Source organism: Hemitrygon akajei, chromosome 1, assembly GCF_048418815.1.
Source record: "Hemitrygon akajei chromosome 1, sHemAka1.3, whole genome shotgun sequence".
Lineage (NCBI taxonomy): Eukaryota > Metazoa > Chordata > Chondrichthyes > Myliobatiformes > Dasyatidae > Hemitrygon > Hemitrygon akajei.
Genome location: NC_133124.1, coordinates 171,193,248 through 171,207,406, shown reverse-complemented (window position 1 = coordinate 171,207,406; position 14,159 = coordinate 171,193,248). Strand labels below are relative to the sequence as shown.

Genomic DNA, 14,159 nt, shown 5'->3' with positions numbered 1-14,159 from the left:
AGAGAGGAGTATCGGGAGTAGCCGTGGGATCTTGATTGGCAGAGTAGATGGGCTGACTGGGAAATGAAAATTAATTCAGGTAGGTGAGAGGTGTTCCACATTGGAAGCAGAAATCAAGGCAGGACTTTAATTGGGCGCTGGGGAGTGCTGCAGAACAGGTACACATGGAGTTTCAGCTGGACAGGGAGGTGGAGAAGGCTTATGGGTTGCAGGGCACTGAGTATTGGACATGGAAGGACACGGCCAGTTATATCAGACGTTGGTGAGGTGATCGTGTTTGGGTTTGGTCACCCTGTTGTAGGAGGGCTGAGGTTGAATTGGATAGGGAGTGGAGAAGGTCTATAAAGGTGCTGCCAGAACTCAGGGGATGGGGCTAGAGGGAAACGTTAGACATGTTGGCTCTGTATTCCTCGCAGAGTCGGAGGCTGAGGGATGATCTCATCGAGCCCATGAGGGAAACACACAGGGTGAGCGCTCTCTTATCCAGGGATAGTTCAACTGAAATCTAGAGGCACGATTTAAGGTTACAGGTAAAAGATACCATTACCAGCTGAGGAGTAATGTCTTACACGGTGGGGGGTGCAAATATAGAGCCAGCTATCAGAGGCGGTGGTTCAGACAGCTACGTTCAATAATGATAAAGATTAATTTTGTTTGTCACATGTAGACGTCAAAAATTTGAAAAATAAGGTAAAATTTGTCATTTGTGTAAACGATCCAAAAGAAGTCTGAGGATGTGCTGGGGGCAGCCTGCAAGCGACTCTAGGCTTCTGGGACCCATACGACATGCCCACAACTCAGTAACCCTAAACGGCATGCCCTTGGAGCGCGGAAAGAAACAGGGCACCCGGAGTAGACTCATCTGCTCAAGAACTTACAAATCCTTACATACAGTAATTAGGGAGAGAAAACAAACTGCTTAAGGACTGAGGTTACCAGTGAACACACAGACTCGTTAAGCACTGCAATTGGGGTGAACATAAAGCTCCTCACAGACAACGGTGAGGGGAGAGTGTAAAAACTCTTTACTGACAGTAGTTAGTGGGGAATAAATAATCTCCTCACAAACAGTGGTTAGGGGGACGGCATACAATTTCCTTCAGTACAGCAGTGAGGGGAGAACAAACAAACTCCTCACAGACAATGGTGAGAGGATTCATGTACAAATCCTTCAAGTCAACTGCTTGGGGAGAATGTTCCAACTCCATACGGAGAGGGATGAGGATGAACGTACAAACTCCACACAGACAGCGGTGAGGATAGAACGTACCAACTCCACACGGACAGCGGTGAGGATAGAACGTACAAACTCCACACAGGCAACAGTGAGGATAGAACGTACAAACTCCACATGGACAGCGGTGAGGATAGAACGTACAAACTCCACATGGACAGCGGTGAGGATAGAACGTACAAACTCCACACGGACAGCGGTGAGGATAGAACGTACAAACTCCACACAGACAGTGGTGAGGATAGAACGTACAAACTCCATATGAACAGGGATGAGGATAGAACGTACAAACTCCACACAGACAGCGGTGAGGATAGAACGTACAAACTCCACACAGACAGCGGTGAGGATAGAACGTACCAACTCCATATGAACAGGGATGAGGATAGAACGTACCAACTCCACACGGACAGCGGTGAGGATAGAACGTACAAACTCCACACAGGCAACAGTGAGGATAGAACGTACAAACTCCACATGGACAGCGGTGAGGATAGAACGTACAAACTCCACATGGACAGCGGTGAGGATAGAACGTACAAACTCCACACGGACAGCGGTGAGGATAGAACGTACAAACTCCACACAGACAGTGGTGAGGATAGAACGTACAAACTCCATATGAACAGGGATGAGGATAGAACGTACAAACTCCACACAGACAGCGGTGAGGATAGAACGTACAAACTCCACACGGACAGCGGTGAGGATAGAACGTACAAACTCCACACAGACAGCGGTGAGGATAGAACGTACCAACTCCATATGAACAGGGATGAGGATAGAACGTACAAACTCCACACGGACAACGGTGAGGATAGAACGTACAAACTCCACACGGACAGCGGTGAGGATAGAACGTACAAACTCCACACGGACAGTGGTGAGGATAGAACGTACAAACTCCACACAGACAGCGGTGAGGATAGAACGTACAAACTCCACACGGACAGCGGTGAGGATAGAACGTACAAACTCCACACGGACAGCGGTGAGGATAGAACGTACAAACTCCACACGGACAGCGGTGAGGATAGAACGTACAATCTCCACACAGGCAGCAGTGAGGATAGAACGTACAAACTCCACACGGACAGCAGTGAGGATAGAACGTACAAACTCCACACGGACAGTGGTGAGGATAGAACGTACAAACTCCACACGGACAGCGGTGAGGATAGAACGTACAAACTCCACACGGACAGCCGTGAGGATAGAACGTACAAACTCCACACGGACAGCGGTGAGGATAGAACGTACAAACTCTGCACGGACAGAGGTGAGGATAGAACGTACAAACTCTGCACAGACAGCGGTGAGGATAGAACGTACAAACTCTGCACGGACAGCAGTGAGGATAGAACGTACAAACTCTGCACGGACAGCGGTGAGGATAGAACGTACAAACTGCGCATGAACAGCGGTGAGGATAGAACATACAAACTCCACACAGACAGCGGTGAGGATAGAACGTACAAACTCCACATGGACAGCGGTGAGGATAGAACGTACAAACTCCACACAGACAGCAGTGAGGATAGAACGTAGCAGCTCGTGATGTGTTCAGCTGGAATTGAACTCTGACTGGTGATCGCTGGTGCTGTAAAAGTATTGTGCAATTGCTATGCTGCCATGCCACCGGATTCATGGAGTATGTGGACATTGCATGGTAAAAGTCTGGTGGGTCGTGGGTCAAATGCTGGGGAATGGAATTAGCTGGGATATGCAGTTTGTTAAGCATTGACTCAAAGGCACTGAAAGTCCTTTCTCTGTGCTCTGTAACGGGAGACGGCGATGACCCTGCTGGGAAGTTTGTGTGGGCCACGGCTGGACACTCAGCACATCTGCTGGGCAATAAAAATGCTTGACCATCAGCATGGCTGACCACTGTCACGGCCACAGTGTGGTTTCTAGTTATGTGCTTACATCCTGGGAAGGTACTGGAGCCAGTGTGTGGGGGTCTGAGTTCCCAGACTGCTCTGGATGGGGCTGTATCACTGTTCCTACTGGTGCAGGGGTCAAGGGTCAATGTTTTAACATTGGGGCAAAGGGAAAAGCAAGGAAGTAGTTTACTCACTTACTGCTGGGGTCAGGGGTTAGGGTTTGTATAAAGGTGGGATTGGGACTCGATCAAGGTTTAGGGTCAGGGTTGAGGAGGGGAATGAGGAGGAGAGGCGAGAGCTCGGTGGAGTTAAACGTGAAGTGGATATGATGGGGTGGCGAGAGGGGAGAGTTCACCAGAGTGAGATTAGTGATACATTTAATAACCTGAGGTCCCCTAGCACATAGAGGGTCGTATAGCAAGCTCATAGCTCCAGAGAATAGGATATGATCTCCCACCTCCGCGCTTTCTGTGTGGTGTTTGCATGATCTCCCTGTGAGTTTTGCCCAGAGACTTTAGTTCTTCCTCTCCACCCCACATCTCAAAAACGTGTGGGGAGGGCGGATCAATTGGCCTCGGTGAGCTGACCGCTCACTGAGGGGTAGAATGTGGGGAGAATCAGTGTGAATGTGGAAGGTGGGGGTAAGAGCTTATGGGGAACATTAGTGTAGAGTGGGATTGAGCAGTGAAGAACAGAGAGAATGAAAAGAGAAAGAAAAGGAGAGAGGGAAAGGGGAGACAGACAAAGGTGTAGGGAGGGGACAGAAATGCCAGGAGTGGGGGAAGGGGGGACTGTGAGATACTGAGTGACTCAGTGAGAAAGTGTGGTAGAGAGAGGGAGATAGAGAGAAAGACAAGAGATCCTGCAGATACTGGAAATACAAAATGCTGGAGAAAGCAAGTCAGGCAGCATCTATGGAGGAGAACAAGCAGCTTATGCTTCCTGTTGAGACCCGTTATCAGGATTGGAAAGGTAGAGGGCAGAAGCCAGAGTAAGAATTTGAGGTGAGGGGAAAGAGTACAACTTCGCATGTGGTCGGTGTGACCAGGTGAGGAGGAAGGTCGGTGAGTGGGTGAAAGGGGATAAATTAGGAAGCTGGGAGGTGACAAGTGGAAATGCAGAGGGCTGGAGAAGAACAATACTGACAGGAAAAGACAGTGGACCATGGGAGAAAGGGAAGGAGGGGAGGAGAGTATGGAGAATCAAGTGTTCTGCAGCAGGGATTTGTTGTGGTAGTAAGCACTTTTATTCCAATACCAGTCAGTTCGCCGCTCCCATATGGGAGGAGTTCACTTTCTGTGAAACCAGAGTTGTCAATAAGGTTCAGTCGAGTATCCTGCATGCTGGCTTCCTGGTGTGCCCTGCACTATGCCTCAGTATCAAACACAACATGGTGTCAGAAGTGGTGATCATTGATGAATTGGAGCTACAGACCAAGTAAGATCTCCAACAAGAAATTATTTACAGTAAGACTGTTCTTGTTCATCTGTGAAAAATAGGCAGAGACTTATTTTGTTAAGGCTGATCTGAGAACTAGCCAGGCTTGTGAGGCAATGCCTTTGAACTACATCCAAAAGACGAGACATTGCAATAATCAGTAGGCCACCTGTCCGTGAAGTACACAAAGGCACAGACATAGCAGAGAAGTCAGAGAAATTAGTGAAGACTCTCGGGGGAGAGGGAAAAAAGAAATATTTTGTAGTCCAAATAAATGAAATAATGAATAGACAGACAAACAAACAGGAAAATGGAGTAAATGCCAGCAGTACCTACAGCTACCTATTAAAGCTCCCTGACAGTTGATTTCTCTAAATCAGGGGACTTTGAGGGATGACTCAGACGCTTTGAGAGATTTAGGGTTGCAAGCAATCTCACTCAGGCTTCAGACGAGCATCAAGTAAACACACTGATACACTGCACGGGTGACAAAACAGATGGTATTATGGGTGGATTAGGTCCAACGTGCTCAAAAAAAAGGTGTAGAAAACAGTGCAGGACAAAATCAAATAGTTCACAGGAAAGCCAAAGCTGATAGATAAGAGGAAACAAGGTGCAATCAGAAAGACTACAAAAAGAGGAACAGTAGAGCTCAGCTCAAACAGAACAGACAAGCAAAACAAAGAGCAGGTAAGATGTCCAACTGCAGGAGATGCAACGAGTCTCCATCCCATGTCAAAGTGCTCTGTCCAGCAAAAGGAGTGAAAGGCCACCAGTGGAATAGAGTTGGCCATCATAAAAGCCAATGTCACTCAAAACCAGATCTTCAGGAGACCAAAGAAGATTCAGACAAAGAGACAGCTTTCCTTGGGGATCCAGATTCAAATAGACAGGGCTAGTGTACCATAGTTCAGTTGCAAAATGAGCAGTGGTGTTCAAAATGGACACTGGGGCAGATGTCACAGTCATCCCAAATGTCTGCTCACAAAACTGATGAAGAAAACAGTCATTACTCTAAACCCAAAAAAGGAAGTTCTCATGGAGCCAGGGAAAATTAAGCTCAATGTGAAAGGAATGTTCACTACTTCCATGTGTGAAAATGAGAACCGGTTCAAAGAGGATATCTGTCTTCTCACCACTAATGGGACAACATGGCATCAAGAAGCTGAACCTCATTACAAGGTTAGATTTGTTGAACAATGTTCAGTGGCAGAAGTACCCGGAGTTGTTCACAGGCCTGGGAGTACTGGAAGAAGAGTACCTTATCCAACTGAGGCCTACTCTCTGACCACAGTGAGGTGCATACCAGTCCAATTCATGAACAAAGTCAAAGCTGAACTACAGAGAATGGAAATCCTTGACATCATAACTAGAGTGAATAAACCTACTGACTAGTGTGCAGGCATTTTGCCTGTTCCCAAGCCAAATGGTATGGTTAGGATCGGTGTTGATCTGACAAAATTGAACGTGGTGATGTGGGAGAAGGTTATTCTGCACTCTGTTAAGCACATATTTGGTATGCTGGATGGAGCAAAGTTCTTCACCAAACTAGATACAAACTCAGGGTTCTGGCAGATCCATTTAGCCCCTGAGTCACTGAAGCTCACAGCCATTAGATAGATAGATAGATAGATACTTTATTCATCCCCATGGGGAAATTCAACTTTTTTCCAATGTCCCATACACTTGTTGTAGCAAAACTAATTACATACAATACTTAACTCAGTAAAAAATATGATATGCATCTAAATCACCATCTCAAAAAGCATTAATAATAGCTTTTAAAAAGTTCTTAAGTCCTGGCGGTAGAATTGTAAAGCCTAATGGCATTGGGGAGTATTGACCTCTTCATCCTGTCTGAGGAGCATTGCATCGATAGTAACCTGTCGCTGAAACTGCTTCTCTGTCTCTGGATGGTGCTATGTAGAGGATGTTCAGAGTTATCCATAATTGACCGTAGCCTACTCAGCGCCCTTCGCTCAGCTACCGATGTTAAACTCTCCAGTACTTTGCCCACGACAGAGCCCGCCTTCCTTACCAGCTTATTAAGACGTGAGGCGTCCCTCTTCTTAATGCTTCCTCCCCAACACACCACCACAAAGAAGAGGGCGCTCTCCACAACTGACCTATAGAACATCTTCAGCATCTCACTACAGACATTGAATGACGCCAACCTTCTTAGGAAGTACAGTCGACTCTGTGCCTTCCTGCACAAGGCATCATTATCACACCATATGGATGATATGCCTTCAAGAAACTCCCTTTTGGCACCTCATCAACCCCTGAACTCTTTCAGATGAGTATGACCAAATTTAGGAGGGTCTGGACAATCTACTCATCTTCAGAGGCTCAAGTGAGGACCATGTCAAAAGAGTGGAAGCAGCCTCTGAGGAAATGAAACTGGCTGAAATCACCCTGAACAAAATGAAATGAGAATTTGCAAAGTTGGAGGTGAAGCTCTTAGGCCACCAACTGTCCTCAGAGTGCAACTAGATTCAGACAAACTGGCAGGAGTTGAGAACATAAGATATAGGAGCAGAATTAGGCCATTTGGTCCATCGATTTGGCTCCATCATTTCATCATGGCTGATCCAATTTTCCTCTCGGCCTCAATCTCCTGGCTTCTCTCCGTATCCTTTCATCCCCGACCAATCAAGAATCTATCAACCTCTGCCTTAAATATGCATAAAGACTTGGCGTTCACCACTACCCGTGGTAAAGAATTCCACAGATTCAACACCCTCTGGCTAAAGAACTTCCTCCTCATCTCCATTCTAAAAGGACACCCCTCTATTCTGAGGTGTGTCCACACGGAACAACCTGCGAACGTATCAGAGATCCACAGTTTCCTTGGAATGGTAAGCCAGCTGGGAAAGTACATTTGGCAGAGAAAACAAAGCTGCTCTCAAGCTGAAAAAGACAAATATCTTCTCACTGTGGATTGCTACTCACAGAATGTTGAGGTGTCCAAGCTGTCCTCTACATCCTCAGCAGCAGTTACACAGCACCTGAAAACTGCATTCACTCGAGACACTGGTGACAAACAACGGTCCACCATTCAGCTACTCAGAGTTCAAAGCTTTTGCTAAAAATGATGACTTCAAACTTCAGACCAGCGGTCCACAGTACCCACGGTTACAACGTTGGAAATTCCTTTTTGCGTTTTTGGGTAAGGTGAACTGAATCGCTCAATTTCAGTCACTATAATTTCAATACAATTCTATGGACAAGAAGTAGCTACCCAATTTTTCCTTTATTTTCAAGAAGGAGAAATGTTGTATTAGTTAATAGTGTTATTCCCATACCATTCAGTTAACTGTTCCCACACTGGAGGAGTTTACGTGGTGTACAGGCAGGAATGCCAATAAAGTTTAGTTGAATATCCTGCAAGGCTGGTGTCTGGATGTCTCTCTGCATTATCCCTCAACATCAAACACAACAGATCCAAAATATTGACAATTCCAGATTCTTCCCCCTCCCCACCCCCCTGCTGCTTGAGCCATTGGATTCCTCTAGCAGATTATAGTATGGGGGGAGCAGACAGAGTGGGGACACAGGGAGGGGAACAGAGGGGGGAATGCAGCGGAGGGAACACTGGGGGGGTGACATAGATGGGGACTCAAACAGGGAGAGACAGGGGACAGAGGTGGGGAACACAGCGGGGCACATGGGGGGGGGTGACAGAGGAGGGCCCGGGGGAGATAAAAGTGGGAGACAGAGGGAGGAAATGGGGGTCACAGAAGGGAGCAAACAGATAGGGAACACAGAGGGGGGACATAGAGGGTGGAACACAGAGGGGGAGACAGAGGGGTGATTTTAGTTGACAGAGAGTTGTGCAGGTAGGAGAGAGAGATGAGAAACAGAGAGAGCAGTGGAGGAGAAGAGAGAGAGTGGCAGGAAACAACATTGTGGAGTGAGCTCTCACAGGGTGAACGAAACCTCACCATTTCGGGTAAGAGCAGACCACAGACAGTCAGGAAATGGTTAATGTGCAAAAGGTTTGATGTCAGGGACGCTGAGAGGGCCTTGTGTGGTATGTCGCTGCGGTGTGGGACAGGAAGGAGAGGGTGCTTCCCCTCAAAAGGGGGGCAGAGCAAGGCAGGGGACAGGGTTCAAGCAAGAAAGCAGGTAAATTACACCCCTAAACAGTAGGCAAATGGGGAGGGGCTGAGACAGAGGGTGTATTTGCCTCCACATTACCCAGCCCATCTCTCCCTACCAGCACCCTCGCTGTCTCCCACTGGCTTCTGACAAACTACACACCCCGTGAGCTGTGGGAAATAGCGGGGGCAGAATGCATCCCTCACACCCCTCCCCTCACTCCTCTGTCACACCACCCTCTTGCTCCTCCCCACTAGTACAGGCAAACTACACAGACCCTGTTTGGGTTAGGTACAGAGCGGTGGGGAGTGATCGAGGCACACAGTTCTACCTCCATCCTCTTCCCACCCCCAAAATCTCCCCTCAGTCACATATGCTTACTTCTCAAAACACAACCTTCCCATCTCCACTCCTCTTCCTTCCATCCCCCCTCCTCTCCATTCCTCCCCTCTCTCCCCCTCCTTCCTCTTCCCTCCCCTCCATCCCTACCTCTCATTCCCCTTCCCTCACCCTCACTCCCTCTCCACCTCACTCTCCTCACACCACTCCCTCCCTCTTCCTCCAACACCTCTCCCTCTACCACGTCCCCCCACCAACGGTGCTCACACTGACTTACGTATCGCCGTCCTCGTCCTGGCGTGTTGCCACGGCGATGTCCGAAGCCAGGGGGTCGCCCTGTGGGGGGAGGAGGAGGGAACAGGCGGGAGAGTGGAGGCCAGCCAGGCCACTGATGCCGAGGGGTGGGTGTGTGGGTAGGGGGCAGAGGGGTAACTGTGCAGGGTAGTAGGCAGCTGGGTCCAGGGTGAGGGGGAGGAGAATGATAGGAGAGAGAGAGAGAGTGATCAGTCACACCCTGTTGTAAACCCTCACCCTCACACCTACTGAAACTAGGATCCTCCTGTGCACTGACGCAGCACCCACCTCACGCGCATCAGCTCCAGAAGAGGCACGACATGACACCAATCCACAGCATTATCCTGTCCATTCAATCCTAACTGTGCAATTTCCTGTTCTAGTGAAGATTGCTGGGAGTGTGTGACGGGATGGAGTGGAGGGAGTTTTGCCCTGTATCTGACCCCAGAAATGTGTGATAGAACGGTGTGGAGTGAGCTTCTCTCTGTGTAGACCCTGGGAGTGTGTTACCATAAAACCATAAGATACATGAGCAGAAATAGGCCACTTGACCCTTCGAGTCTGCTCTGCCCTTCCATCATGACTGATTCTATCTCAGTCAACCTCATTCTCCTGTCTTCTCCTTGTAGCGTTTGGTCTGACTAACCAAGAACCAATGAAATATACTAAATGTCCTCGAGATCCATCCATAGCTGTGAATCCCACAGAATCAATACCCTGTGGCTAAAGAAATTCCTCCTCATCTCCATTCTAAATGGATGACACGCTATTTTGAAGCTGTGCCCTCTGACCCAAGACTCACCCACTGTAGGAAACATCCTCTCTACCTCCTAGGCCATTCAATATCAGATGGGTTTCCATGAGATCTCATTCTTCTAAATTCCAGTGGGTACAGGTGCAGAGCCATTATGTTAACCCTTTCCTTCCTAGAATCCTTCTCGTGAATCTCCTCTGGGCCTTCTCCAATAACAGTGCATCTTTTCTTAGATAAGGGGCCCAATACACCAAGTGTGGTGTGACCAATGCTTTATAACGCACCAATGTGACATCCTTGCTCTTATATTCCTGTCTCTCACTTCTTAAAGAGTAGAGAGACAGTTGCAATACTCTAGTCCTCTGGAACCAATGTAGTGAGGACCATGTGGAGGGAGCTTCACTCAGTGTCTGAACCTGGGAATGTGTGATTGGAGAGAGCTTCAGTCTGTGATGGGATGGTGGAGGGGTAGTCTCACTCTGTACCTGACCCTGGGAGTGTGTGACAGGACGGGGCAGAGGGAGCTTCACTCTGAAGCAGGCTGTACAGGAGCTGCAGAGAGTGATTTTCTGGTCTGAAAGCTCTGTGATGAGGTTGGTGCTGGTCTCCACGGACCAGACAGTATCTGCAGGCAGGGAACATTAGGGGAATTTGTGAACCCCTGTGGGGATGGTTCACCTCCACCCGCTCCTGGTCACAGGTGGTGGGTATCGTTCAATGGTGGAAAATCCCCCTTCAGCACTCATGAGCAACCTTTGAGAGGAATGGGGATTCAGTGGGAGGGGTGGCGAGGATGGAGCTCCACGCTGCGGGAGGAGTGGTGAGCGCTGCACCATGGGAGGGGCCGTGAGGAGGTAGTGCCTCACTGAGAGAGGGGCGGTTAGGACAGAGCACCGCACAGTAGGATGGCAGTCAGGAGGGAGGGAGATGTTTTTGACACTACACTGACATCCCTCTGTTGCCAGTGTTGGACACCCACCTCTGACAGAATTCCCAGGCAGGTTCCTGTGGGATTCATGGTTCCGATCATCGTTGTGATTCCCACATTCCCGCAGTAATACTGCTGTTCTGGGTTGAATTTCCCCAGGAGTCAAACCCCCATTTGCCCTCATTCCCCCCCCCCCCGACCCACTCCCAACACTCTACAAGTTGGCGTTCCTGCTTCCTCTGGCAAACACAGGGCATGCAGTGCGACCCAGTGGAATCCACTCTGCCCCCCAGCAAGATGCCCTGTCCAACCTGATAACCTTGTAGAGGCAGGCTTGTCAAATCACCCTCCACTTGGGTCACTCTTCACCCTCTCCACACCACTCTCCCCTTGCATCCCTCCCCCCCCCCCTTGGGTCACTCTTCACCCTCTCCACACCACTCTCCCCTTGTATCCCTCCCCCCCCTTGGGTCACTCTTCACCCTCTCCACACCACTCTCCCCTTGCATCCCTCCCCCACTCTTCACCCTCTCCTCACCACTCTCCCTTTGCATCCCTCCCCCCCTTGGGTCACTGTTCACCCTCTCCTCACCACTCTCCCCTTGCATCCCTCCCCCCCCTTGGGTCACTCTTCACCCTCTCCACACCACTCTCCCCTTGCATCCCTCCCCCCCCTTGGGTCATTCTTCACCCTCTCCTCACCACTCTCCCCTTGCATCCCTCCCCCCCCTTGGGTCACTCTTCACCCTCTCCACACCACTCTCCCCTTGGGTCACTCCAGACCCTCACTTTTGCTCCAGTTCCCTCCCTCCCATCTGTGACAGTAAGTGTGTGTGAGCTTTTAAGTATATGTATGCGTGTGTGTATGTTTGTGTAACTGTGAAACTTGGTGTGTGAGATTGTGTGTGTGTGCGCGCGTGCACAAGTGTAAGATTTTACGGTGGTGTGTCTGTAAATATGGTGTATGTGCCCGTGAGTGTGAAATTTTGCGTGTGTGGTGTGTCTGTGAGTGTGTGTGTGTGTGGGGGGGGGGTATGTTTGTGTGAGTGTGTGTGGGGAGGTATGTTTGTGTGAGTGTGTGTGTGTGGGTGTTTGTGTGTGCCTCTGTGTGGGAGGGTGTTTAAGTATGTGTGTGGTGTTTGTATGTGTGTGCATGTGTGTGGGGGTAAGTTTGTGTGAGTCCGTGTGCGCAGTGGGGTGAGTGGGTGGGGGTGTGTGTGTGTGTTAGTGAGAACACAAAACAGATGCACATGGGCATACAGATGTTTATGTACAGAAACAGACTGACACACAGTGAATCGCCCACCCTCTGAGCTCCCCTTACCCTCCAGATGTTAGGAGTTCACATCTAACTACTTGGGTGGTGTGGAATCTGGATGCCCCGTTCCCAACTCACCCCTGCATTGTACTCTCCCACGCTCGCTCCGCTCCCCCTGGAATCTCCACTCCCTTCCCATTTCCCCACTGACCCTTGCCCTTTGTCCCACTCCCCATGGCCTCTCTCCACACATCCTGCACCATTCTCCCCCATTCGCCATGGTTTTCATTCCTCTTGCCTTGTCCCACTCACCACAGACTCCGTCTTCACCCTGCTCCATCTCACTCCATCCACACCCCTTCCTCTTCCTCACCCCATGGTTGGGGGGTTTCAGGCGAGGACTCACCTGGAAAGTAGGGCAGGTGTGGCAGTCCGAAGGGCAGATACACGTGCTCCAGGCAGGGGGTTGTAGGGAGGGGGCAGCTGGACCCCTCCCCTCTGCACACCCCCCCTGGGGGGATCTCCGAGCGACCCCCCTCCCGCGGGTAGGGCCTCTTGCGGGGGGGCAGGGAGAGACTGGGGCGCTCCTTCTTGGCTGGAGGAGGTCTCCCCTCGGGAGTGGGTCCGCACCCCCAGCCCACCCGCTGCGTTCTGAGGTCCAGAGGGGCGGTGTGGGTCCGCTCCTCCATCCCCGGCTCTTCCAGCTTCATGGGGAGGGGTCCCGTCCCCGGGAGGGAGCGATCCCTCAACGCACGACCAACATCCCTGGCGCCGGGGCGGGGAGGTTCCCCCAGCTGTGGTCAGCTGTGGTGGGACAGGGGACTCGGTTCTCGCTGCCTCCCTGTCTCAGCAGCTGAAGCGGAACGATCCCTCCCTCTACAGCAGGACCGGAGCGATCCCTCACTGGAGCTGAGACGAGAGAGCTGCACAGTCACCGTGGGACCGGTTCTCACACTCACACGCACGAGAGAGTCCGGGGCACTCTCCTCTCGCGCGTACACACACTCACTGTCGCTACACTCCTCTATCGCATACATGTACTCTATCTCTGTCACTATTTCTCTCTATCTCTTTCTTTCTCTCTTACACACACACAGAGAGAGGGGCGGAGTGTGAATCGGAAGCCGCTGTGAGCGGGACAGGCCGAGTCGGCAGCTCGGGACTTCCCCGCAAACTCCGTCTAATCATTGGCTGCAAGAACTGAGTCGGGCGGGTCTTGTCCGAAACTTCGGGGAGGGAGGTGGAGTAGGGGGTGAGGGAGGGGAGGAAGGGCAGAGTAGACGGGAGGGAGCGGAGAGGAGAGGGAGGGAAGTCGAGAGGGAGAGGGAGAGAAAGGAATGGAAGCGGGGAGCGGAGGAAGGAGGGGGAGTGAAGGGAGGCAGAGAGGGAGGAGAGGGAAGTAGGAGAGGGAGGAGATGGGGATGGGGGAAAGTGAAGGTGGGGAGGGACAGGGGTATGAGGGGTTTGGAAAAGGGGTGGGAAGGAATAAAGGGAGGGAGGAGAGGGAATAGGTGCTGGAGAGAGGAAGAGAGGCGAGGGAGTGAGAATGAAGGAGGAAGTGAGAGAGAAGAGGGAGGGGAGTGAGGAAGGGAGGGTGGGATGGAGAAAGGGAGGCATGAGGGTAGCTGGGAAGGAGTGAGGATTAACCGTTCGGCCCCTCTCTGTGTTCTAGGCATTCTCAAAGCTCCATGCTCGCAATTAAACTGATCCAGGGTTTCATTTCCCCTCTCTTACTGTTACGAAACAGAGGGCCACCTGTTCACCAGAGAGGGGGTTACCCCAGGGTGATGCACCCATCTTGTGTGGCGTGCTGTCTTTGGGGTGGGGGAGTGTCACACTGTACCAGGCTGTGCAACATCGCTTCCTCTGCCCCCCCCCCCCCCCACTGACAGAACGTAGCCAACAGTGAGCGCGGAGAGAGGGAGGGGAAG

At 50.7% G+C, this 14,159-nt stretch overlaps 1 protein-coding gene across 3 annotated transcripts in view; it reads right to left on the bottom strand.

Annotated features, from left to right (window-relative positions):
• Positions 1 to 13,390, bottom strand: part of bcl3 (BCL3 transcription coactivator) — a 96,197-nt gene extending 82,807 nt beyond the window's left edge. Inside the window, exons 1-2 of one of the 3 annotated variants that reach the window (XR_012100036.1) lie at positions 12,635 to 13,390; positions 9,272 to 9,446 (exon numbers count right to left, since the gene is read on the bottom strand). Coding sequence is in view for 2 of the 3 variants with exons in the window: in XM_073054699.1 (XP_072910800.1) it covers positions 9,272 to 9,446; positions 12,635 to 12,938 (479 nt within the window). In the remaining variant the exon portion in view is untranslated. Of the gene's footprint in view, positions 1 to 9,271; positions 9,447 to 12,540 lie in introns of all 3 variants that reach the window. The other 2 variants (XM_073054699.1, XM_073054707.1) reach the window with 2 other exon arrangements.
• Positions 13,391 to 14,159: the final 769 nt, after the last annotated feature.